At 41.1% G+C, this 26,177-nt stretch overlaps 1 protein-coding gene across 3 annotated transcripts in view; it reads right to left on the bottom strand.

Moving 5' to 3' along the window:
• The window catches only part of RORA (RAR related orphan receptor A), a 700,799-nt gene that overhangs the window by 12,143 nt on the left and 662,479 nt on the right, over positions 1-26,177 (bottom strand). For all 3 annotated transcript variants that reach the window (XM_032864806.1, XM_032864807.1, XM_032864808.1), the window contains 3 exons: positions 24,508-24,593; positions 6,773-6,914; positions 3,211-3,606 (listed from right to left, as the gene is read on the bottom strand). In XM_032864806.1, coding sequence (XP_032720697.1) covers positions 3,211-3,606; positions 6,773-6,914; positions 24,508-24,593 — 624 coding nt within the window. The remainder of the gene's footprint in view (positions 1-3,210; positions 3,607-6,772; positions 6,915-24,507; positions 24,594-26,177) is intronic.

Raw genomic sequence — 26,177 nt, 5'->3', positions numbered from 1 at the left:
CTTCAACACAGCTAAGGTCTAGGTACTTCAGATGGAATTTCCTGATTTCTGAGTTAGTCACAGATTTTCACAGCGGAAAGGAACTTTAGATGGTCCAGCCTCTCCTCAGTTTATAGATAGTAACACCATTAATAATGTTTAATAGCATTTACTATGTGCTAGCCCCATATAACTTATATATATGTATATATACGTATATATCTATATACATATATTCTGAATATGTATATTTTCCTCATCTTCATAACGATTCTAGGAGGAAAGTGGTATTATCTCCCTTTTACAGATGATGAAACCAAGTGAGGTTAAGTGACTTTTTCAAGGTATAATAGCAGGCAACTGGCAAGAGATTGAAACATACATAATTTGGGGCCAGTCTGTTCTTCATCATTATATTCTGTAAGTAGGGAAACTGCAGCTTGCAGAGGTACATGACTTATAGTGGGTTACACAACCTATAGCAAACCTAGGACCACAAAACATATAAGCTGACTTCTTGACTAGTGCTTTGTCCAATAATCACTTGACTCTTCTGCAAAAGGCTTTAGTTATCAATTATAGTGACATGTGCAGTTAGCTTTATTTTTTAAGTGAACCCAGATTGTTTATCTGGAATGTATATTTCTGGTACTAATTGTACCTTAAGGGCAAAATTTCCTAGCCAGGAATGCAGATGTATTGCCACTAAAAGTAATGGATTGTAGACACTATTATTGAAAGAGAGAATTGAGGTTAAGATATGTCAATTTACAATTTATTTTCCAACTGTATAATTGGTTTCATTGGTTTAAAATCTGATGACAAAATTTTGCCTAAAATGAAGTCAACGGCGTTAGTTAAAATGACAGTAAGACTGGAATCACTATATTGTTCACCTGAAACTAATAAAACTCTGTATGTTAACTATACCGGAATTAGGGGAAAAAAATAGCAGGATTTGAGGCCCCAAAGGAAATACTAGGGAACCCCAGATGGCTTTGAAGAAGGACCAGCAACATCTTTGGCCACCTCTATGTTGCTCAATTCCTCCAAATATTTTGTACAGGTAAATGGGAAAGAAAATTAGAATCCAATTATATTCTTCTTAGACAAATTCTTATTTAGTTTTGGGTTTGGGACTAATCCCAGTGATGAATTAATTTTACTGATCCAGAAAAATGCCAAAAGACATGTAAAAAGCTCCCAATTTAGGAGAGCATGGAGGACATTTGAGGGCACAGGGCTCCCAGACTGCAGTGGGAGATGTGGAAGAGACACTGACCAGACGGCCCAAGGGGCATTGGCTTTTCCATTTCTGGACCCTATTAGTGCACGCTTAGCCAAAGGGCCATATTTAAGGGCAATGCTTTGGCTAAGCCCTATGGATTTATTTTGGGATTGAACGTTTGACAAGCAAACAGGACAGATTTACTAGTATTTATGATAAGGTGGAAGCAAACTGAAAGTGAGCCAGGTCATTTTTCACGATATCATGTCAGCTTTCAATCAAATCCTTACTCATTTCTGAAAATTTTACTTTCATTACAGTTCTGCTTAAGTCGCGGCCAACCAAGATTTCATGACAAAAACGGAAGGTTTTTGTTCTAGTTCAAGAAAAAAATATCAAACCTACCTCTTCTCAGCTTGGCTTCTAGTTCAGAGGTTCCTCTGTTAATCAAAAGAGCTGAAATCCACCTTTAATGCTGTTCAGTGGTTAAAGACCAAGCTTAAAATGTCCCTGCTCTTGAGGATTTAAATTTAGACCCATAAAGAGGTACTTGTGTAAAAACCGTCAAGAACATTCAATTTGTTCTATTTGGAGAAAGATTTTACTGGAAATATAAATTTCACTTAAAAAATGTTTTATGGAGTACAGAGGTGGAGAAACCATCTAAAGAACACAACTGTTATTTCTGTGAACTAAGGGTGTCTGTGCTCAAGTCAGAACCTGCTGGTTCTTTTCCATCTGAAGTCTTCATTCTCTCCTCGTGTTAAGTTAGTCCCCTCCACAGCAACTAATTGAAATATCCCAAAGGACTATAACCTTGTGTGAGGAGTCACGGGGAGGAGCACGTCAAATTCGAACACTGCAAAATTTCTTATCCAAGTTTCTCTAATAATAGTGTTGTACCTAAAAATCGATCAAATGTTGTAACGGGTTGCTAACACAACTTCCTGGAAATGGCAAGTCTTCCAGTGTCTGTGTTCTACCAACATTTCTAGGTCACATCTCCCAAAAAGCAACAATGTCACACAGGATTAAGGAGATGTCAGATTTGTTTGTTTTTGCCTGGTAAGTTTTCTATGAACTCTATCAGTTTTGTTACCAATATCCATCACCAGACCATTTTGGAAAATAAAGAAGCCAATTTCCCTTTAACATTCATAGAATACATCAGGGTTGGAAAAAATCTACAGGAGCTGGGCAGCGATATAAAATGGGAAGACATGTCAAGGTGTTAGGGCTTTACTGGTGCCAATTGGTTGTTGCCATTCACCAGTGCTGGTCCAGTATAACTAGGTCATTTTTCCCTTCTCACAAGAAGCTGAAAATCTGAACTTTGAGGCAGGACTGTCTAGGTTTAAAACTTTAGCAACCAGTTCAAAAATGTTTAAAACTCTGCATGGGTCCAAAACTGTGTATGGCCCAGGTCCAGTGGGTGGGCTGCCATTTCTATGACTTCAGTTATAAAGCAACACCTGGACAATAACTAAAGGAAATAATGAACAAAGTTAATGGGGCCATTCCCTGAGTTTACAGTTTCTGTGGCATTTAAAGACTGCTTCAAGGGGCGCCTGGGTGGCTCAGTGGGTTAAAGCCTCTGCCTTCGGCTCAGGTCATGATCCCAGAGTCCTGGGATCGAGCCCCGCATCAGGCTCTTCACTCAGTGGGGAGCCTGCTTCCTCCTCTCTCTCTGCCTGCCTCTCTGCCTACTTGTGATCTCTCTGTTTGTCAAATAAATAAATAAATAATCTTAAAAAAAAAAAATAAAGACTGCTTCAAGTTCACGCTGCCCCATCTCTGATACGGACAGGTCAACGTGTTTCCTGGTATGCGACGGGAAACAAAGGACAATCGAAAGCGAGGGGGCAGGGTGGAACTTTGAAGGGGTCCAAATAGTAGAGGTGTATCATTCTAATAATGTAACTCATTAGAGGAAAGTCAAACACATCCCATTTACTTGAAAGGGCAGAAGAGGCACGTCCTAATGGACACATGGAGGCCATTACCTAATTCTGCCATGGACACAGTTGGGGACGTCTCTCCATTGGTGAAAGAACAGTAGGGAAAGAAGCCTGATGCTGGTGTGTAGTCACATATTGGTTCTGGTTTGATTCCATTGATATCAAGACCTGACTGGTCTGGGGAAGGCTGTATGTCCAGGTAGAAGCTGCTGACAGCAGAGTCTGCCTTGCTTCCCTCCGGGGTGTGCCCGTCGATGTAGTTGCTGAGGTCCTCGTGAAGCTCGGTGAGCCCGTTGGCCGAGATGTTGTAGGTGGGAGTCAGCGGCTCGGCCTCTCCAGGCTGCTGTTGGTGGTCTCGCTGCTGCTGCTGCATCCGGTGTTTTTGTACTTCTGCGTACAAGCTGTCTCTTTGCTTTTTTGACATCCGGCCAAATTTTACAGCTGGAAGAGAAAAGCCAGACCACACCATATACAATATGCTTTTCTTTATTATTCTCTCCAGCATGCGTTGGGGGTTCCTTTTAAGTCTCAGACAATCTCAATCAAAAACCACATCGCCACAAAAATAAGGACATGATCCAGAGGTGAAAACGGTCCCACCCCACACAGGCTTGCTCTACATCTCAGAGGAGCTATGTTTCAGAAACAGACCCAGGACTGGTGCAAGGGCAATGACCACATATGTCTTCCTGCTGTCACATAACCCGACGCTCAGCGGGAACCACTGATGTGTGACTTGATGGGCTTGTGTGTTCTCCGCCCATGCCGCTTGCCTTGACCACCTCTTTCTCTTCCCAGGGTTCAGACTGATGTGCAGGGATGCAGACTCACAGGGGTACACTGAGGCACAAGCAGCCGAACCTCAACTTCCATTCATTTCATTCATTCATTGTTCCCTCCTAATTAAACAGCCAAATCTGGGGCTTTGCTGTGAGACCTCAGCAATGAGGGCCCTTTGCAATTCCCTGACTTTTATCTCTGAGTCTACATGACATAAGAATCCCCCGCTTTCCTCCTCCTGGGTCACAGTGAACCCTGTGGAACCCTCAGGCCCACCTTTAAGTGACTTTCTGCTCTTCTCATTTACCCTCAAGTAAACAGAGTATCAGAATTTGGGGAAGAGCAAACACTGTGTAAATTTCCCTGTTGGGCAAATTTGTGTTCTCAGTGTTTCTCCTTGTGATGTGTCCCCATATTTAAAGTGGAACAATGAGTGTAGTACCTTTACTGTTCATTCAGAATCCCAAATGCTCTCTCCTAAAATGTGAGATAATTGATAAAAGAACCTTATGATTTCCTGGTCTGAACTCTCCCACTAACCCATGGTCTCTCAGCCCAATTCTCTGTATGCAGATAAAGCCTCAGCTGGAAAGATGAAGACCCCCTAATTGATTATGGTCACATTTATACCTGACTGGGTGGATGAACTCATCTATTTGACCATCATTATAATTCTATGAGTCTAGGGGCAGGAGGCCAAGAGAGATGGAAGTTGGGAACCAGAGACAACCACCTGGGAGATTTGTGTCCTGCCAAGGAGAACGTGCTGTCCCTTACACACAGGAAACATATGAGTGGGATCCTGATCAACTTCCAGAGTCCACAGCTCGGGTAACAAACTTGGGGCTGGTTAGGCAGCAATCAGGCCGCTCTGAGCTCGGATTTCAGGCCTGTCATTGTACAAGCCCCAACATTCACATCAAGCCCATAACATGCCGTGCTACCTCTGCGCAAAATCTCCAAGAGGCATACTGAAGGTACCCCCCCTTTTTTTTAAAAGACTACTCCAGAACTCCCAGAGGGATTGACAACCATAGGTGAAACTCATTCTGCTAATACTTTGAATTGTGTTTTAACTTTTGCCTTAATATCAACAAGAGTAATTATACTATACTGTAAATGAGAGGATCAGTTCTTGAGAAAACACACACACAACCAAAAACACACACACAACTAAAAACACACACACAACTTGTGACCTTAGCATATAAGTTCATATATAAGAGATATGCCTGATTTTGTTGGTTTAGTGCCTCTGAAAGATGAAATACGCCGAACTGCCTATCGCGGGCATTTCTGAGTACATAAGTTCTGTGACTTGCATCTTCCAATGCCCCAAACTTAATTTTTGTTCCTACATACTCGTAGTGGCCATCCCGTGCATCACTACTGACGTATATCACAGCTCGTGCCTGGGCTGGTCTACAGGCCCCAAGAACATCTGACCATGGGGAAGGCAGGCTTTCAGAACGCCTGCCCAGCATTCTGAAATATTTTCCACAGGCTGAGATTCCACTGGAAGAGATGTTTCCTTCAAGGGGATCTCTTAAGAGAGCCAGCATGTATGTTCGTAAAAGTCCTAAAATGTACCCACTATACTTTCTGCCCAGTTTCCTTGTATAAGAGTAACTGTCTTGAAATCTGGTGTTGATTATTCCACGCACTTAAGATAGTTTTCCAGGAAGATCTTGAAATGTTTGGCAATTGCACAATAGATGGCCTCTATTTCTTTAAATAGCTTCTTTTAAGGAAAAGAACATTTGTCTTTGAGCCATGATTTGCACTGTTTTCACACATTCTGTATGTACAAGTATGGGACTTTCTCTTTTGTTTTGAGACTTATTTTGATTTGCCATTTGATTTCTTGTCTGGTCCACTGCTTGTACAGTACTGTGTTGTATAGTTTTTACATATTAATTATTTAATATATACATTGTGGATTTCCCAGCTTTGTTTTATTGTTGTTCTTTAGTTTTGTACCATTATGGTTGGAAAATATGCTTAGTGTGATTTCAATTTGTGATATTCGTTATGTCTCCTTTTATATGACTCAACCAGGGGATTTGTCTGCGTGTACTTGAGGAAAATGTGTATTCTATTTTTCTTGGGTGGAATGTCTTACATATATCCTATAGAACTGTGTATTCTGAAGTTTGCCCTAAGTCAAAAATGTTCTTGTAGGAGAAGGAAATAATAACTTTAACTGAGGGTACCCTTTTAAAATAAAGCATATCAGAGAGGAGGAGGGCTGGGAGATGGGTGAAATAGTCAGGGGGCCTTAAGGAGTGTATGGAAATGTCACAATTGTATTGTGTATTGTATACCTGAAATTAATATAACACTGTGTGTTAACTACACTGGAATTAAAACTGAATAACGTAATAAAACATTTAAAGAAAACCCCCAAGTACATGATTTTGATTTGTGATTCAAACTATCCAGTTACCATAAAAACTAATTCATTCCAACTGTCAATAAGCTTTACTAGTTAGTGTAAAGCACTAACAGTTAGCCTTAGCGGTTAGCTCTGGCTTGTGTTTCTTACTGGGGACGATGTCTGTAAGAGGCATATTTATGAAGGCCCTCAGAGGACATGACCTTCAATCAATTCATCAACCTGTAACATCTTAAACGTCCAAGATAGGAAGGTGTTCTGACCACACGGGTGCTTCTCTGCCATGCCACCCTCAACCCCAGCGGGCTCCAGCGCACTACGGAGGAGGAAGTAACTGTTGTGGGGGTGGGGGAGGGGCAGGTCTGGTTCCAGGGCTCGGAAGGCACTTTCGCAAGCCCACGCTACTGTACAACTCAAACTGCGAGTGCTCACCATCTCGAGACATGCCTACGGCCAGGCATTTCTGTAACCGACAGTGCTGGCAACGGTTTCTACTGGTTCGATCAATCAAACAGTTCTTCTGACGCGGACAGGAGTAGGTGGCATTGCTCTGCTGACTTCTCCTGAAAAAGCCCTGTGATTCAGTTATAAAATATAAAACAGGTTAGTGTCAGTGTGAGCTGTATGATACTAAAGGCAGTACACTAAGCACTGAACAGCATTGATGTTTAATGGAGAATTAAAAAGTCATGGCAGAGATCATCCAGGAGACCACTAATGACATTGAAGCCACTTCTTTTTCTTGGGCAAAATTGATCTCTAGAGCCTAATCCTCTGTCCCGTACACATGTGAAACTTTCTTTAACTCCAACAGATGGCTGTCTGTGTGATTAGGCCCTGTTCTTAACTTCTGCTGAGCAAACCATGTGCTTGATGGATTGGTACAAAGGCACTTATCTTTTTTTTTTTTTTTTTTAAGATTTTATTTATTTATTTGTCAGAGACAGAGGGAGAGAGAGTGAGCGAGCACAGGCAGACAGAGAGGCAGGCAGAGGCAGAGGGAGAAGCAGGCTCCCCGCCGAGCAAGGAGCCCGATGTGGGACTCGATCCCAGGACGCTTGGATCATGACCTGAGCCGAAGGCAGCCGCTTAACCAACTGAGCCACCCAGGCGTCCCAAGGCACTTATCTTTAATCTCCAAAATATTTTTAATGGAATAAACAAAACATTTCTCTGGAATACCCAGAGGTATGGAAAATCCTGCCTCAGTATAACTCATGATGGCTGCAATCCTGATATCCTGGGCTATCTCTCCTAGCCCACTGAACTCTGTCTACCATACTCCACACATCTTGCATTCCCTGAGACAGACTCTCCTGCCCCAAGAACTTAAATGACACTGGGATGGATTATCTTGGCAGATAAATCAGAATGGGAATACTCGTCCACCCTTGAGTTCAGAGTCATAGTCTTTAACAAATCCAATCCCATGTTCATTGAGTTCCATTTCCTTGCCTTTTTTGTTGTTGTTGTTGTTTGTTTTAAATTAAGATTTACTGGGAGCACCTGGGTGGCTCAGTTGTTAAGCGTCTGCCTTTGGCTCGGGTCATGATCCCAGGGTCCTGGGATCCAGCCCCATGTCAGTCTCCCTGCTTGGCAGGAAGTCCGCTTTTTCCTCTCCTACCCCTCTGCTTGTGTTCCCTCTCTTGCTGTCTCTCTCTCTCTCTCTGTCAAATAAATAAATAAAATTAAGATTTATTTATTTATTTGAGAGAGAAACTGAGTGAGCATGAGTCGGTGGGAGGTGGGGGGAGAAGGAAGGGGAAGAGAATCTCAAGCAGGCTTCCTGCTGAGCATGGAGTCCAACTCCGGGCTTGATCCCAGGACCCATGAGATTGTGACCTGAGCTGAAATCAAGAGTCTGACACTTAACTAAGTCACCCAGGTGTACCCTCCACTTACTTGTTAAGCGCTGTTTTGGAAATGAGAAGGTATGCAAAGATGCCTGAGGAGCTACTGACCTCAAGGATTCCATGTATTCATTCACTTTTTCATTCATTCACTCTTGCTAACTTCTTGAGCTGGATCCTTACTACATCATTAATGTTCCGTGTTCATCCTTTCCCTAAAGCTGTACATTTTCCTTTTGGTTATCTTTTAGAGTAAGTTTTGCTATATAGTATTTGCATTGCCAGTCATTTGAAAACATGCTCTAATTTTCGAAAGATTTCTTCTTTATACATTATTTAGAAGCACATTTCTTAATCTCTAAATATATGGGGGGGTTGGGTTTTTTTTATCGTTGTTGTTTTTTGTTTTTGACTTATCTCTTAGTGGTTTTGCAAGCTAGGAAGGTACTGAAGAAAAGGAAGGTAACCAGAGTCCTTTCCATGACCCAGAGCCATGAAGGGTACAAAAGAGCACTATATATATATATACATCTTCAAATCCTTAATGGTCAAGATACATGACCCCAATAAAGGCAACACCAGTGGAGAGGGGAGAAGTAAAATCCTGAAGAACTGACAGAGTAGCAGGCACACTGACAAAGGTACTTTTTCACGGAAAGATTTTTCTGGAGGTCAACTTGACCGTTTTATCAAAATCCTTAAAAATATGTCTATTTATTGAATCAATAATTATCCTTTAGGGAATATATTTTAAAGGAATATTAAGAATGGTATAAAGGCTTATCTACAAGGATGTTCATCATAAGTACAGCCTGAAATATAAGAATAATTTAGAAAGATGCTAAATGTCCTACATTAGTGAGTTGCAAGAGTTATAGTGGATATCCATATATTCGGAAACCAGTAAAAATGGTATTTCAGAAATACAATTATTGATATTAAAAGGTGATAAAAATAAGGGATCTGTTTATCTGTGCTTTCTGATTTTTCTAGAGTATGTACGTTGAAAGGTACGTGAACTACACGGGAAGAGCAATCTACTAGATCTGCTTTCTTTTGTGAAGAGTTGGTGACTGTGGGTTAAGCCAATGGCTAAGATGGATAGGATATCAGTTCCTACCTCTTTGTTTTGGAAGCCAGCCTAGAATGGGAGGGGGCAGGGTACTGACCTATCACCCACTCTTGGCTGTCTGCCAAACTACTCACTAACCTAAACATGGACAGGGCTGGGGGTCCAGGGTCTCAGACTGTCTGCTGTGCTTTGAATCTCCCTTGTATTAAGTCTGGCCTCTTCTGTGAAGCAATCTTACTTTTCTCAAAATACCTAATGTTGTGGGCTTTCTTGTTTGTTTGGTGTGGTTTTTTTTTCCTCTACAAAAAGGAAGTGAGAAGAAGTAAAGCTTTCTTTGGAGCTTAATGAAGAGAATTCAAGAAAATAAAAATGGTAACAGAGGCAGATAATCCTTAGAAAGAGATACAAGAGGTCAAGGGTCTAGGTATTCAGTTTGTCTGAGATACATAATCTCTGTCAAAGCTGAAAGGTGTCTATTCCTTGAGACTCTACCTTTCTTCAGACCCTCCATGTTTGCTGTCACTATAGGTGCCTAGGATCAGGAATTACTTGCTTTTCCTTTAGCTAAGGCTGAATTTTGCTTGCTTCACAATGAACCTGCTCCATTTTGTTCTATGATCATCAAATATGGAGAATGTCTGAGTGATCTCTTCTTATCTGAAGGGAAGCAGTACTCACGGACTGGCACGCTATCTCCTGATCCCTCACCTATAGAACAAATCACAGCATCTGTCACCTTTCCTCCTTGGTTCTTCCCCCCCATTAAGAATTTCTTCTCAGAATCCTCTCTGGTTTCTTCACTTCCTTCAAAAATATGAAATCCGGAACTAGATACAGCTCTTGAATAATGGTTGGGTCATTAACAAAAAAGATGCTACTTTTTAGTTTCTACTTATCAAACTCCAATTAACATCAACCATTACTAATGAGTTCCAGAACAATGGCACAGAAGCCACATAAAACCATCACTTTGCTTTATTACCAGGGAATGCTGAGAAGGCATGATGATGACGATGATAGAGAAATTTTATTTTATTTTATTTTAAAGATTTTATTTATTTGACAGAGAGAGAGAGTAGGCAGAGAGGCAGGCAGAGAGAGAGGAGGAAGCAAGCTCCCTGCTGAGCAGAGAGCCCAATGCGGGGCTTGATCCCAGGACCCTGGGATTATGACCTGAGCCAAAGGCAGAGGCTTTAACCCACTGAGCCACCCAGGCGCCCTGATAGAGAAATTTTAATTAGTGCTTGTGTTAATCATATATTTTTATTCCATATTTTTGATGCTTTGACATCTTGGGGCCACAAGACCCAGAAGAGATTACATTTCCCAGGACTAGCTAATTCCTAGAGATCACAAGCAACTTGTCTGGAAGCACACTTTTCATAGACAAACCAACCAATCCAGAGCCCCTATACCCAACCACCTCCTCGATGAAGTTCTCAAACTCTGGGCCACTACTGCCCCGTCCATTTTATTCTAGATACCAGATACCAGACAGCCAGGGTGGCCCCTAGAGACCAGAGCTGTCTAAATCTAGCCAATCTTAAACCTGCTTACCCTGCCTTGCCCGTTCCTTCCTATGGGAAATCACAACGAAGTCTCCGTGCGTTCTGTCCCCTTCTCCCTTCTACCTCCTGACTGAGCCTGCTACTTTCCACTGTGGCCCCTCCTGTTTTTAGGGACCCATGAGTATGAAGCCTTCTTCCTTCGTGATATTTTTGTGTCTGTGTGTCCTACCTACACGATTCAAACAAATCTCAGGTATCGTTAAAACAGTGCTTATTATGTGCCAGGCACCCTGTGCTTTATGTGGATGACATTCCATAATTCTGATGAGGGCAGTGTGAGGAAGGCACTACCATCTCCTTGGTTTTCGGTACAGAGACTTTCTCAGAGCCCCACCTCTAGCAGGGAGTAAAGGCAGGGTATGAATTCATGTGGTTTAATTCTAGAACACACACTTTTATCCTTTTTATTTTGCCCTTGCGTGTCAAAAGGATTCCCACTTGGTTATTCTCAGAGAGGGCAACCGTTAAATTAGGCAGAGACAGGTATGAATGAAGTAACAGAACTGATCTACTCTGAAAGTGCTGTTTTCCTTCAGGTTAGCCCTGTTGGCAGGACTAACAGCCCCTGCCCAGGCATTTTCCAGATTCCTCCTTCTATGGCCTGATGTAGGTTGGAGTCCCCGGAAAAAAACAGTCTCACGAACTCATAATTTTCCCTCATTTCTGACCATAGCATTAGGTCTCCTTTTATTCACCTTATTTATTTCTAAATTATTTGGAGTCATTTGGAAAACAAATAAAATACCACCACCACCACCACCAACATCAACAAACTTAGGTCAAGGATACTACGTCACTAAAGACCTCTATCATGAGAGGTGTCTGAGTAATTATGCCATTAATTGCAAGACAAATCCACAAGCATTCCACACGGGCTTTGAGCACTGAGGCTGGAATTAAGTCTTCAAGCTATCAGCTTGGAAGAAGAGAACTATACTTCTTTAGATGGCTCAGCTCTGAAGCGTTTGGGAAAAGTAGGCGAGCAAACAGACACGCCTTGCTCTTCACAACACCATTTATTCTACATTGAGTCAGCAGAGCAACTAGCTGCTGAAAGTTCTGGGAGTGGCCAAGAGCCAGAGAAGGGATCCTGCTTTTGGACTGAGGCAACAGAGTCATGCCCAGGAGGAGAGCTATCACATACCATGTAGGATGGGTCAAGTAGGGTTATAAGGTAAGAGCTATGAGGAGAGAGAAGTTAAGCCTGCATGACTCAGATAAAACCTGAACTTTGCATTTCAGACAGACTGAGGGCTTGATCTTCCTTCTCTCTCCCTCTCCTTCCCTCTTTCTCTTCATTTCAGCATTCCGGGTGATTTCTCAGGGGCTTAAGGATTTGGGAAGTTAAACTAAAATATTTAAAGCTAAAGAAAACATAAGAGGGAGGAGGATTAGGAGAGCAAGAAGGAAGAGGAAGAAAGGTAGAAAATATGGTATCTTCCCACCTAAAGGTAGAAATATATACATGAATGTAGAAGCGGGATCTCTACTGACAAGGAGCAATCCTGGAAAGGGTCCCAGTGAGAAATGAGTGAGCTGAGACACAAGTTCTACGGCCTGGGGAGTATGAGGCCACACAGAGGGCAGGGACAGCACAAACTGGTGCATTGGAGTTTGGGGTAGAGCTGAAGAGGTATGTATAAAGAGAGAAACTACTGAAGCTATGAGTTAGCTAGAAAAAATATTAAGTTCACAGTTTTGGAGTTTTATTGCCAAAAGATGAGCTAATGAATTACTTCTTTGGCTTTCTTAAAAGTTCACTTTCTATGGATGTCAAAATACATAGAGATGGGCCCTTGTGAACATGGCGGGCTTGAGCAGAAAGCCACCATGATGAATTTCAGGGTAGTAGAACCTGGTGCGACTGTGGCACACTACCACCACCTAGCGGTGGTGCTATACCAACATGCAGTTACTGCAAATGGTTCATTAGAATACCAGCAGCCTTCAGAACTGGAAGAAGTTGACAGATTATCAGGTTCAAAGGTTCTCAAACAGATGGTGCATCAGAATCATCCAGGAAGCTTTAAAAAATATATACCCGAAATAGACTGAACCAGAACCTCTGGGGAATATAGTCCTGAACATACATACAGTTTGAACAATATGAAGGCGCCATTTTTGCAGGCCGGAAAAAAAAAAAAAAGCATATAAATTTGTATGATAAATATTTTAACAAAGCTTCCTGAAGACTGCACTGCCCTCCCCACATTAAGAAGCACAGATCTACTCTAGTATTCTTAATTTGTAGATAACAAAAATGAAGCTCAGAACTGTTAGTGACTTAAAGCCCCATGCCTGGTAAGTATAAGTGCTGACACTCAAAGTCCAGTGTCCTAGTTTTAAGTACAGTCCCCTCTCACTTAAGTATCTCTTCTGAAGTGTTGGGCCAAGAGAAGTGACATCACACAACCCTGACTTTCTCATACACACCATCTATATCGATTTCCACAGACTGCAAGAGAACTCTCCAATATTTCCTCCCTTAGTCTTTCAAAATGCCTTTCATTGACTTTTATTTCTAATTTCTGCCTTCGTCCTCTGGAAACTTCTAATGCCTAACTTTTGATTTTACTCTATGATTGTTCCTCACTCCTACTAGTTTGGAGTTATCCAGGACTGGGACTGAGGCCATGGCGTACGGGAAAAGGCTCATTCCAGATTGCAAGAGGTGAGTATTAAAATTTCAGGAGTTTTGGGGCGCCTGGGTGGCCCAGTGGGTTAAAACCTCTGCCTTCAGCTCAGGTCATGGTCCCAGGATCCTGGGATCGAGCCCTGCATCAGGCTCTCTGCTCAGCGGGGAGCCTGCTTCCCTTCCTTTCTCTCTGCCTGCCTCTCTGCCTACTTGTAAACTCTGTCTGTCAAGTAAATAAATAAAATCTTAAAAAATTTTTTTTTCAGGAGTTTCATGAACCAATTGTTAAACATAGCTTTTATTAAAAATTAACTTATTATTATTTTATTATTGGTCTTATCCATGTTCCTGAGGATATTTACATCAGTTACATCTGGACAGTGGGAATACTACACGATGGTGTGCTATGTTTTCCCTACTTTGCATTTAGTGATGGGTCATGTTGGGAGGCCTGAAATTGACCATGTGCTGGAAGCATCTGTACCATAGAAACTGCCAAAAGCTACAAACTGGGAGGTGATTTATTATGCCACTTCTGGTCTAGATTTAAAAAAATGATAAGGAAAACAATAATGCGGGTTAAAGATAGAAGTATATAATATCTGTAGCCATCACTTTGTGAACAGCACAATAAATGTGAGGAAATATTCTTCTAGTATTTAGAAACTATTATCTGATTTAGCAAAGAGGTTGTTCATGTCATCACTGGTGAATGAGTGAAGTTCTGAAACACATCTTCCTTATTTCACTTTCCTCTTATTCATTAACGTAAATGAAAATATCAACATTCATGGTGGCACCACAGTCTTTCATCAAATGCAACCACAGGTACGGATGTAGGAGTTCAGCAGAAATCACTGAGAGCACTTAGTGAAAATCACTTGTCTATATGAAGTTTATAGGATAGGATATTGTAGATTTTACTATTTGTGAATTGTGTGACATTACATCAGTGACATATACATTGAAGTTATGTACATACCGATAGACACTGTTTTCCAAACTCAGTTGTTAAAAACTGACCAGCACGTGACTGGACTGAGCACAACCTTCCCCGGGTACCCATCAGGCTGTCTGAATGAATCCTCCCTACTTCGGATGGGTCTCTACCCAAAGTGGTGGTTTGACTTTCTATAGCCCTGTCACCACTCCCCCCTACACACACACACAGACACACACATTCTTCAGTCACTTCAACTGAATGGTTTTATCTTCATTCCAAAACAGAACATATCCCAGCCTACTGCCCATTTCCTGGCCTCGTCTCCTCTGGTGTTTGCTTGCTCAGACAAAAGACTGACTTCATCCTAATTATTCAAGGCAGAACGATAGGCTTCCCTTCAGCCCTACCGCCTCCCCTCCTGCACCCGTGCAGTCACCATATTAGGCTGTTTCTTGCCATCTTCCTAGTTCTCAAATCCTTCTACTCTTCTCCATCTTTATTGCAATTTTCTCAAGTTTATATGCCTACCATCTCCCAAGTTGGTTACTGTACAGTCCCTCAACTGGTCTCCCTGTTTGCATTCACATTCCCTCCAATCCATTTTCACGAAGTTACTGGAGACCTTTTCTCAAACATCAACCTGATTGGGTCACTTCCTTGCTCCCCACTGATGACCAGGCTACGACCACCTGTCCAGGCAACTCTCTCCTACATTTAGTCCTCTACTCAAAGACACACTCTAGCCATGCCTGAACTGCTGTGTTCACGGTTTCTCCAAGGGCAACCCCCCAACTCTCCCACTCTATCCCCACTTCCAGAAGCTCTCCCTTCTTTTCAGAATTCACATCTCTGACTTTGCCCCTCCCAAGGCTGGTTGGGGGGCCCATCCCATGTGCATCCTTATGGCCAGGTCTCCCTTACTGATTTGCTTTGTTTCTTTGTTTCCAGGAGCTAACCCAGTACTTACAGAAATCAACAAATGCTTGCTGAATGAATGACCAGCGGGAAAAATGACAGTACTAATTAAAAACTGTGGTGACAATCACATGCTGAATACCTATTCAATACCAGGCAGCGTGTAGGACACTTGCCAAAAATTACTGATCCGCATTTCACATCAACCTTGCAAAGCAAGTATTTCTGTTTTACAGTGAGAAATTTCAAGTACAGAGAGGTTAAGCCATGTGTCCAAAGTCACACAGCACATAAGGGGAGGAGGCAGGATTTGAATCACTGAACCCTAGATGCACCTTATTCCAAATGCCACAGACTTCTTAACATAGTCCCCCAAAAGCATCAAGACAAACACAATAGGGCAGATTGAACAGAACAAGATAAACAACAAAACCAAGCAAGCCCCGAAGTCCCACTTTTCAGCTCTGTAGTCAAAGTTCCATATAATGGTTTAGACATAGTAGAGGGAGGTGGCATTTCATAGAGTATCAAATACCACGTTTATATACAGGTAGGAAAATATTTTCATTTGCTGGATCTACTTAATAAAAAAGCTTTGAAATATACATGGCATTTCCTATTGGTGTTATTAGTAGTTTTGCCCAGAAGTGTGGGTTGGCTGGACGGAGAACTATGGGTGTGGTTGGAAAGGTGCTCAGAAGGTCTTTGGCAAGGGGCTCCCCTCCTGTTTGGGGCTCCTTCTCAGTAAGGCAGGGGCTGAAATGCTGATCTGATGTTTGGTCTTTTGACAATTTTCACTTAATGAATTGATTCCTACAGTTCATTAACATACCCACTTCCACTTCTGTATACACATATGTCTTAATTAGCTGTTCATTGGCTGTTTAATTACAAGAAAACAGCTGACAGCTGCCTTGCTGAATTCTAATGGCAGACGCTTTGGAACGGCTACACATTTGCTTTTGACAACCAAGATTTATTCATAACTCTATGATTTATTATGAATGTTCCTATGCCTGCCTGAATTATTGTATTTTCCAATACAACTAAAAAACTGGAATTTGGGGAGACTGTTGTGGGTGTATGTCTCCCTCTCACAGCAGAGAATCCCTTTTGTAAATGACGAACTGTTACAAATTTATTTCTCTGGGGAACTTTCTGTTGAGAATATTCAGAAACATGGGGTGGGGGGAGGAAGAAAAAATATCTTTGGATATTTAAATATTTAAAGTTAAGGAAGAAAATAACTGTCAATTTAATTTTACTGAGGGATAAGGAAAGGGCATGAATAGATTAAAATCAAGAGACAGGAAGAAGCAGAGGAAATGATAGAATTGAAAAGGGGTGGGGAGCAGCAATCATAGTCCTCAAGGAAGCAAATGAAGAAGGGAATTTGTTCTTTCGGAAAGAAGAGGCGAGCTCATTCGCAGTTTAGCTGGTACGGCTCTACATTCATACAGCTGGTAGCAATAAATCATGGAATCATAGATCTCCTGAACTACTCTCCCCTTCAATAATGACTGGCCTCCCTGTAGAATTGTATGTGCAAATGATCTCTGATTAAAGCTGACCTCGTGTGTCATATTTGGTAAGTGTAGATGTCTGCTTTGCCGTCCTGTGATCCGCCACACTCAGACTTAATCCAAATGAACACATTCCACAGCAGTGATCCCCAGGCAAACATGAGGAGCCCTGCCCCGAGCCAGACATTATATTAGAGCCCTACTGACAACAAGACCATAAACCCAGCATTATCTATGAGCTGAGGAAGGACAGCAATTACTGGGACATGGTTATGATCAAAACAAAGCAACAGAAAATACAGGAAAAAAAAAATCCAAATCATCCTGATGTACGTTGGGGTTTCATACATTCTACTACTTGTGCATCTCATCACAGGATTGGAAGAGGGAATGAAACGAAGTATTTTTCTCATCACCTGGTATCTAATGGCACTGAAACTCTGATGTCACAGGATACAGTAACAGCCACATCTAATTTTCATATTGAATGGATAGCTCTAATATTGGGCTAGGGGTTATAAAACATTAAAATAAAGATGTTGGGCATGAATATATCAATGTGAAAAGCGGATAAAATGGGTCCAAAGCTGGTGACATTTCCCGACTAAAATAAAAATATTAGAATCCTCTAAAAACCAATTTGAGCCTAAATGGAATATTTATGGGCATTTCTTTTTGGCCTAATACATACAAACTCCAGAAACTGCCTTAACTCTTTCAGGAAAAAAAAAAGTGGGGGGGGCGGGATAAAAGTACCAATTTTGCATTCTGGGTATCTTTGAAAAGGCTTTTCATTGTTGTTGTTTTTAAAATGTATTTGACAGAGAGAGACACAGCAAGAGAGGGAACACAAGCAGGGGGCAGTGGGAGAGGGAGAAGCAGGCTCCCCACTGAGCAGGCAGCATGATGTGGGGCTCGATCCCAGAATCTTGGGATCATGACCTGAGCTGAAGGCAGAAGCTTAAAACTGAGCCACCCAGGTGCCCCAAGGCTTTTCATGGTTAATCTCAGACAGCATATTCCCCTCTCCTTTTTGTTTTTATTTAAATTCAATTTAGTTAACATATAGTGTATCATTAGTTTCAGGGGTAGAATTTACTGATTCATCAGTGATTCAGTCAGTTGCGTATAACACCCACTACTACCTCAAGTGCCCTCCTTAATGCCTGTCACCCATTCAACCCATCCCCCCACCCACCTCCCCTCTAGCAACCCTGTTTGTTCTCTATACTAAAGAGGCTCGTATATAGTTAATGCAAAAGAAACTACTCCAAATTCTCCCTTCATTGGGTGGAAAAGGAAACTTTGCCTAAGACATCGCCTATGTGTATTAACTGATGAGTAAGTATTTGACAACGAATGCTACTCTGTTCTTACCCTATCAAGAGCAAAAGGTTTTTGTTTTAAGATTTTATTTGTTTATTAGACAGAGATCACAAGTAGGCAGACAGGCAGGCAGAGAGAGAGAGAGGAGGAAGTAGGCTCCCCACTGAGCAGAGAGCCCGATGCGGGGCTCGATCCCAGGACCCTGAGATCACGACCTGAGCCGAAGGCAGAGGCTTCAACCCACTGAGCCATCCAGGCGCCCCAAGAGCAAAAGGTCTTAAATGTATCAGAAATCAATCCTATCAACCCTAATACTAGATTGTATATTATATTTTAAAAATTATGATTGAGGGGTACCTGGGTGGCTTAGTGGGTTGAAGCCTCTGCCTTCTGCTCAGGTCATGATCTGAGGGTCCTGGGATCAAGCCCCACGTCAGGGGCTCTGCACAGCGGGAAGTCTGCTTCCCCCTCTCTCTCTGCCTGCCTCTCTGCCTACCTGTGATCTCTGTCTGTTGAATAAATAAATAAAAATCTTTAAAAAAATTTAAAATTGAAATTGTAGATCTAAAACATCTAAAGGATATATGTAAAATACTGTTTCTATTGTGAGATAAATTTTTCATCATCATCATGAGCAGTCACTGTATCTAATGATGAAGCCAGGAATGGAAGTGAAATGAGAAACAGGACCATTTCTCAAAGGAAACCTCAACTGGTGTCATTTTTCTCTAAATACTTCAGCATTTTTATCCACTTTGAAGACTGAACCTCAACCCTAACATCTACAGCCTCTTGTTTTATTTCTGGCCTATTCCTCTTTCTGCCCATTCCATGGCCTGGCCCCTCCTCCAGGGCAGGCCTGCCTCAGCTTACCCCACCCCCTCTCCTACTGCTCACCCAGGGCTGGGACTAAATTCTGTTCTAAGAGCTCAGAAACAACTTTAGTGACCGACCTAAGCTCCTGCAGGCCTGGATTTTAGGTTTTTCTGAAATGCAATATTCGAGGGATGACCAAAGCTGGTACACTGTTCCCTCATTATTTCAAAAGAACAAGTAGGGGCTCCTGGATGGCTCCGTTGGTTAAGCTTCTGACTCTTGGCCCAGGTTGCTAACTCAAGCTTGTGGGATCAAGCCCCAGGAGGACTCTGTGCCCAGCATGGAGTCTGCTTAAGACTTTCTCTGCCCCTACTTCCCTCATGCTCGCATGCAAAATTTTTCCTCTCTCTCTCTCTCTCTCTCAAATAAATAATCTTAAAAAAAAAAAAAAGGAGAAAAGAACAAGTAAACTAATAAAAACCTTGGTATAATAGAGCCTTTAAAAAATTGGCAATGGCATACCCTTCCTTATTTCCCTCAATCCACAGAAAGTGACCCCTTGTTCCAGTCAACCGGGGTTATTTGTTGTCCTTAAAAGACAACCAAGACTTCCCCACCTCCAGGTTCTTGCTGCCTCATGGGTATGTGCTATTTGTGCCACACCATAGACTGTAGCTTTAGTTAAGGATTTAGTTCTTTATATATATGTGTGTGTGTTTTAAATATACTTCATTGAGGCATAAATTAAATACAAAAATGCACCATTGTGACGAGTTCACCTTGATGAATTTTGACAATGTGTACATCTGTGGAACTACCACCACGATCAAGGTGGAACATTGCCACAAGCCACAAAAAGTATCTTTCTCTTAGCAGTCATTCCTTACCTCGGTTCCAGGTTACCACATCTGCTGTCTGCCATTAGAGATTTAAAATTTAAAATTTTTGCTTCTTCTAGAATGACACAGAAATGCAATCATACAGTAACTATTCTTTTGTTTCTGGCTTCTTTCATCCACGATCATGTTGTTCTGTGCATGTACTGTACATCTTCTCTTATTGCTAAGCGCCACTCCTTTCTACGGCTCTTACTCTTTTATCCATTTATCGGCTGATGGGCATTTGGATTGTTTCCGGTTTATGGCCGTTATGAATATTTATCTGAAAGTCTTTCTACGACAGGTGCTTTTGTTTCTTTTGGGGAAACGCCTAGGATGGGTCGTTAGGTCATACGTTAGGTTGATAACGGATCATAGTTCCATCTTTTTTCAAAGGGGCTGTGTACCATGTCACAGACCCTCAAGTCGCGTAGGAGACTGCAAGATTTGCCAGTCTCTGCATCATCATCATGTCTGTTCTAGGCAGTGGTTTTGCTCTTCTACTTGTTTTGTTCTATTTTAATTTTAGTCTTTCAAATGAACAGGTCATGGAATTTAAAGGCAGGTTAATGCATTTAATGCATTAAATGCATGGTATTTAAACTGCAGTTTTATTTACGTTTCCCTAATGATTAAAGATGTTGAGAATATAGCCACGTGTTCATGGGTTCCTTGTCCAGCTTTTGTGAAGAGATTGTTCAAGTTACTGTATCTTTTTATTGTTTTTGTCCGTTTATTTTAAAATTTGTTGGTTTTTTTCTTTTATTTCTTCCAGTATATGGCTTGCCTTTTCACTTTCCTGATGATATCTTTTGAAAGGTACAAGTTTTTAATTTCAATTAACCCCAATTTGCTCTTTTTAAAAAAATAAGGTAAGGACTTCAGTGTGTGGTCTGAGCAATATTTGTATGTCTACTATTACAAAAATATATGATTTCCTGTAGAAATATTATAGAGTCACGTTTTATGCTTAGGACATTCTTTAACATTTGCCTTCAGTGAGAGGTATAAATGTGAAGTTAATTTTTTTTCATAAGACTGTCAAATTGTTCCAGAAATATTTATTATTTGAAATGACCATCTTTTCTTCATTGAATTCAACTGGCATCTTCGTCAAAATTTAATTGACCTTAAATGCATGGATCTCTTTCTGAACCGCCCCCTCCCTTTTTAAAAATTTCTTCTGGTTTATTAAACCTAGGATTTAGTTCTTGCATTGCCCCTGTGCAGACCTCATCTCTACAACTACACCATAAACTGCTTGACATGGTCAGGTCTTCTGGATATAAGCACTTATAGTGCTTATATAGTGCCTGGCCCCAAGGGGGTGCTCATATTTTTGTTTTTAATAGCAGAGTCTACATAACAAATAGCAAATGGTCACACAAAAAAATCAAGACTGGACCCATACATGTTCTGGAAATGATATCTGACTAGCGCAGCATGACTCAAGTGTACGGAATTTGGCTAGCAATGATTCTAACAGCAGCCAACAGTTACTGAATGACTGCTGTATGCCTGGCACTTTTCTCCATGCGTTACCTAACTGGGAAGTAACTACAGTGTCTATCCTCATTTTACAGACAGGGAAAACAGAGGCACAGAGAGGCTGGGTAGATGCTCATGCTGGTAAAGTAGAACTGGGCTTCAAACCCAAGCAGTCTGGTTCCAAATTCAGAGCATAAGCATGCCACAATATTGTCTCTCTACAGGGAAGCAAAGGGGACTTGGAGAGGGTAGGCTGGGAACACCCAGGAACCAGAGAAAAGAGCTACCAAACTTGCATCATTCTTGAGGCTTATGTGCAATGCTTACCTGAGCAAATATGTGGTAAAATAAATAATCATTTCAGCAACTAAATAGGTTCTTTGGTTTCTTAGGGTTTCAGGTGGTTGACTTTAAAATGCAATTTAAAATACATTCACAAAACGATGAGCTCGGAAATGATTGAGTGACTTTCTTTTCTTTTCATTAGGTATCTATTTATACACATAATTAGAAATTTTCCATATGTCTACTGATCCTATCACAGAGATAAATTATTTATAATTTATGATGCAATAACCACCCTCACCTGGTTAGAGAATGATAAATCATTAACATCACTGGCAAAAGCAGAAGTCTCTTGACTACACCACAGCCAGAAGTAAAAATATTAATTACAGCAGAGGGAAACTATAATTGCACAGCAAATACTATATGCATCAAATATAAACACATACCACTGTATAGATCCTAGACTGGGCCTAGGCCCAGTTGGTTAATAAAATTGTTTTAATTGTTTGTTTTGGTGATTTCTGTTGTACAAAGTCAATAGGACAGAAGAACAGAACCACAGATAACCATAATACACTTCAGCATCAGGGCTGTACAAGATCAGGGGAAGGAATCTAGAAAAATGACAACCATAAAATGCCACCTGCCCTTTGTTTTCTTATGGCTTTAATTTTCAGCATAAATAAGTATTGGGGATAAAAAGAAAATATGCATTGTTCCTGCCTATGTAAGCCCAATGGTTCTCAGACAGTCCCATTTTTACTTAACAGCATGTTGTTCATGAATCTTCTGCACTGTTGCGTTATTTCACACAAAGCAGCCTTCACCCCCACCCTGGCCCTGCCTCAGATGCTGACCTGAGGTGCTCACTTTGGTTGGTACCTAAAACCACATGTGGCATTCCTAAAAGCCTCGGAGAGAGTGGCCAGTTTCTCGGGGCAGAATGAAAGGTCACCTGGTTAATGCCCAGAACCCGGTCGACGGAAGAGCTTAACTAGATGAGATGCAACGCACAGAGTCAAGTTTGCTCAGAACTTCCGCTAGGGGGCCCTGGTGTCTGTACACGCTTCACCAGGACAGGCTGTGCCGTCCTGCGACTGGACAAGAAGGTCTGGGTGAAGGTGAGGGGTGACAGGTGCCCAGCCACATCAGCAGAAGTAACTCTGAAAGTCAACGGGATGACAGTTGTCCCCAGATGGGATAAGCCAGGCAGCTGATTTCATTTTTTTGACTATTATTTACTTAATTGATTAATATTGAGGGAGGGTAAACTGAGAAGTAAAAGTACATCATTTTGTTTTTCTCTTGGTAATCTAGAACCTGAGGCCCTGAGGGTTGCTATAAAGAGGAACAATTCAAAATCCCCCTTTCAGAGATGCCTGGGTGGCTCAGTAGGTTGAGAAACTGCTTTCAGCTCAGGTCATGTTCCCAGGGTCCTGGGACCGAGCCCCACATCTGCTCCTTGCTCCGCAAGGAGCCTGCTTCTTCCTCTGCCTGTCACTCCCCCTGCTTTGTGCTCTGTCTCTCTGACAAATAAATAAATAAAATATTTTTTAAAAATCCCCTTTCAGTAGCAAGCCCCCTATTTCTAAAAGGCAGGTGATGAAAAAAAGTACGTTTGGAGGTATGTAGAAAACCCAAGTGTCCCCAAGATGGGATCAGTATGAAACATCTGTACGTGTACAAAGCAGCACATGTGATGATGAGTTAACAGTAAAACAAAGACTTAAGGAAATTACGAGGCAAACTTCCCTGAAGTCTCTCAGTAGTTATTTGGGTCTGAGGGTGATTTTGTATTTTGTGACGTTATATTTTCTAATTTCACTGAAGGAAAGCTAACCAAATGCGTGGATTTTATTTTATTTATTTTTATTTTTATTTCTTTTGCCGCAGCCTCAAAATGCCTTAGGGCTAATTCAAGCCTGGTTCAGTGGCAATCAGTTGTCTCAGAGGCCGCCTGCATGTTTAAATAGCTTCTCGCCTATTTATTTTGCACTGTTTTATCCTGTAAGCTGTCTCAAGGCCCTTCCAGTATAAGCAGGAGGATTTAAATCTTAATAAATTGAGATTTGAATAACAGAGGCAATCTGGGTTTGGAGGTCTTGAATGATTAGGATAAATATCTCTATTCCGATTCTCAAATTATGCATGTGCTATAACACATTGCCCTTGATCGGCATCGGTAATAATTAAAACAGTAACAACAGCAACAAGAAAGATAATATTTAGGTTGAAACAGCACTTTTCAGTTTATAAGGAACTTTTATTCACAGTTTTTCATTCTATCCTTGGAATAGTTCTAAGAGGTAGGAAGAACATGTGTTATGCCCACTTTATAGATGAAGAAACTGAGTCACTAAAACATTAAGACAAGCCCACAACAAGAGGGGCAGGGGATGGCACTAGGACCAGAACCCAGTTCTTTCCAATGGCTTTGCCATAAATTGGCCAGATGTATCAACATATGTGGGCCAATAATAAGACTTTCAATCACATTCCGATTAAACTACTGGAAATACCTTCCTATAAAGCTTTTAACAGGGACACTACAGAAATCCAGAGTCATTTCTTTTTTAAAAAAGATAACCAAAGGGATAGTTTATCAGTTCTATCAGTTGTAGGTCTGGAAGTGACAAACGATTAATGCTCAAATACTTTTCTCTAGCCTCCTATTATTTTGACGGAAGACATAAAAATATATATGACTTGCTTAATTGTAATTTAACACCAAAATATTTATTCTGTCTTGTCATCTCTCATCACTCAAAATGCTGAGGAGTTGAATTTTCAGACACAGGAGAAGTCACATCACAAAGACACATTCTAACATTAATAGAAACAACAACAACAATTAAAAAGGCTTACCTTGCAGCCTTCACATGTAATGACACCATAATGGATTCCTGATGATTTGTCTCCACAGATCTTGCAAGGAATAATTTCAATTTGAGCTGCAACAGAAGCACGCAACCAGTTAATTACATTTTCTTTTAAACACCTTATAAAAGCGTTCCCTGATCAGCATTTGTATAGTGAAAACTAATAACCTGCTAAACATTATACTGCATTAACTATTCATTGCTGAACTGTGAGGGTCCCCCTAGAGCCCTGGACTAAATTATGGCTGCTCGTTATATAATAGCTTTCGGGTTATTAAAATGGGTCATTTGAGAAGGTGTTTAAGAACCCACAAGAAGACTGGAATCAGCATTTCAAAGCCTTCAAGAACTGGAGAGCTCGCAGTTTAGGCCTCAGAGCAAAGCAGATACTAAAATGTTTCCTCCGATCTCATTTTCCATCATTATTTTTAAAAGGTCATAAATCTGTCTTGGCTGAGCATTATAGCTCCACTGGTAGGGAAAAAAATATATACTCCAGAAAGTCAAGACTACTTAGGAAAATGATTCAATTCAAAATATTAATAAGTTACATATGCCGGCAAGTTAAGAATGCCTTAATCATCTTTTTTAATTAATGTAGTTGGCATGTGTTAAAAATCAGTCCATTTGTGTACGATCAAAACCTTTCAACCATAAAGTTAATATCCTATCTGAATTTAATAATGGTGAATCCTAACGAATAGTATATGTAGTTTCTCAGTTCTTTATGCTAGAAACTGATTGCCCGGTACAGTGTGCATATGTTTCTAACCAACGGATCACTTGAAGATGCCTCACATTGGAAGACCACCCAATGTCTAATAGCTATCACACCGAAGTTCTCAAATATGACAAAGCACATTTCTAAGCAAACACAATATACCTTGAGCACAGCTGGTTGGAAAGGACATAAGTAAAGGATTAAAAAAAAAATAACCTCAGCAATAATTAGACAAAATGAAGTTCTTGGCCCACTTATTAAATATGACTTATATGTGAAATGAAGAAGAACAATATTGAGCTGTATACGGAGGGTGGCAATGTTCACCAGTGTACCCAGAATATCCCATTACACTAAGTTTTATTTTCCACAGTTTTCACTATGGCTATCATGTCAGATTACTATATCACACACACAAACACAATTGTAAGAGCGTTAAGCGTACTTCATTTTCATACAGCCCCTACCTAGCCCCATGATTTACACAATGCAATGACGTATCCAAGGAATATGTTGCATCTTGTGAGGAACACACACATGCATACAGCCCGCTCTTCCTTCCAGTATAATCCCATACCCTGGAATAATCTCCACAACCACTTACTCTGGATTTGATGTAACGTTTGCATTCAATACTCAGAAACAGTATACATTAAATTATTGGATTTAGCCTCATTATAAACCATGTGTACCTGCTGACTTCCTTTCCAGGGGACTAGTACAAGTACTGTGATGACTTTTTAGGGAGTACAAGCTATTCCAGATGGAGAGTCCCTTTTCATGTCTATCATTTTTTTTTAGATTTATTTAGTTATTTTAGAGAGGGGAGAAAGAGAGTGAGTGAGTGAGTGTGGAAGCGGGGATAAGGGCAGAGAGAGAGGAAGAAGGGAGAGAGAATCTTAAACAGACTCTACGTTGAGCGCGAAGCCTGCCAA

The sequence above is a fragment of the Lontra canadensis genome, unplaced genomic scaffold (genome assembly GCF_010015895.1).
Source record: "Lontra canadensis isolate GAN:19392208 unplaced genomic scaffold, GSC_riverotter_1.0 scaffold28, whole genome shotgun sequence".
Lineage (NCBI taxonomy): Eukaryota > Metazoa > Chordata > Mammalia > Carnivora > Mustelidae > Lontra > Lontra canadensis.
This window is presented reverse-complemented; position numbering and strand designations above follow the sequence as displayed.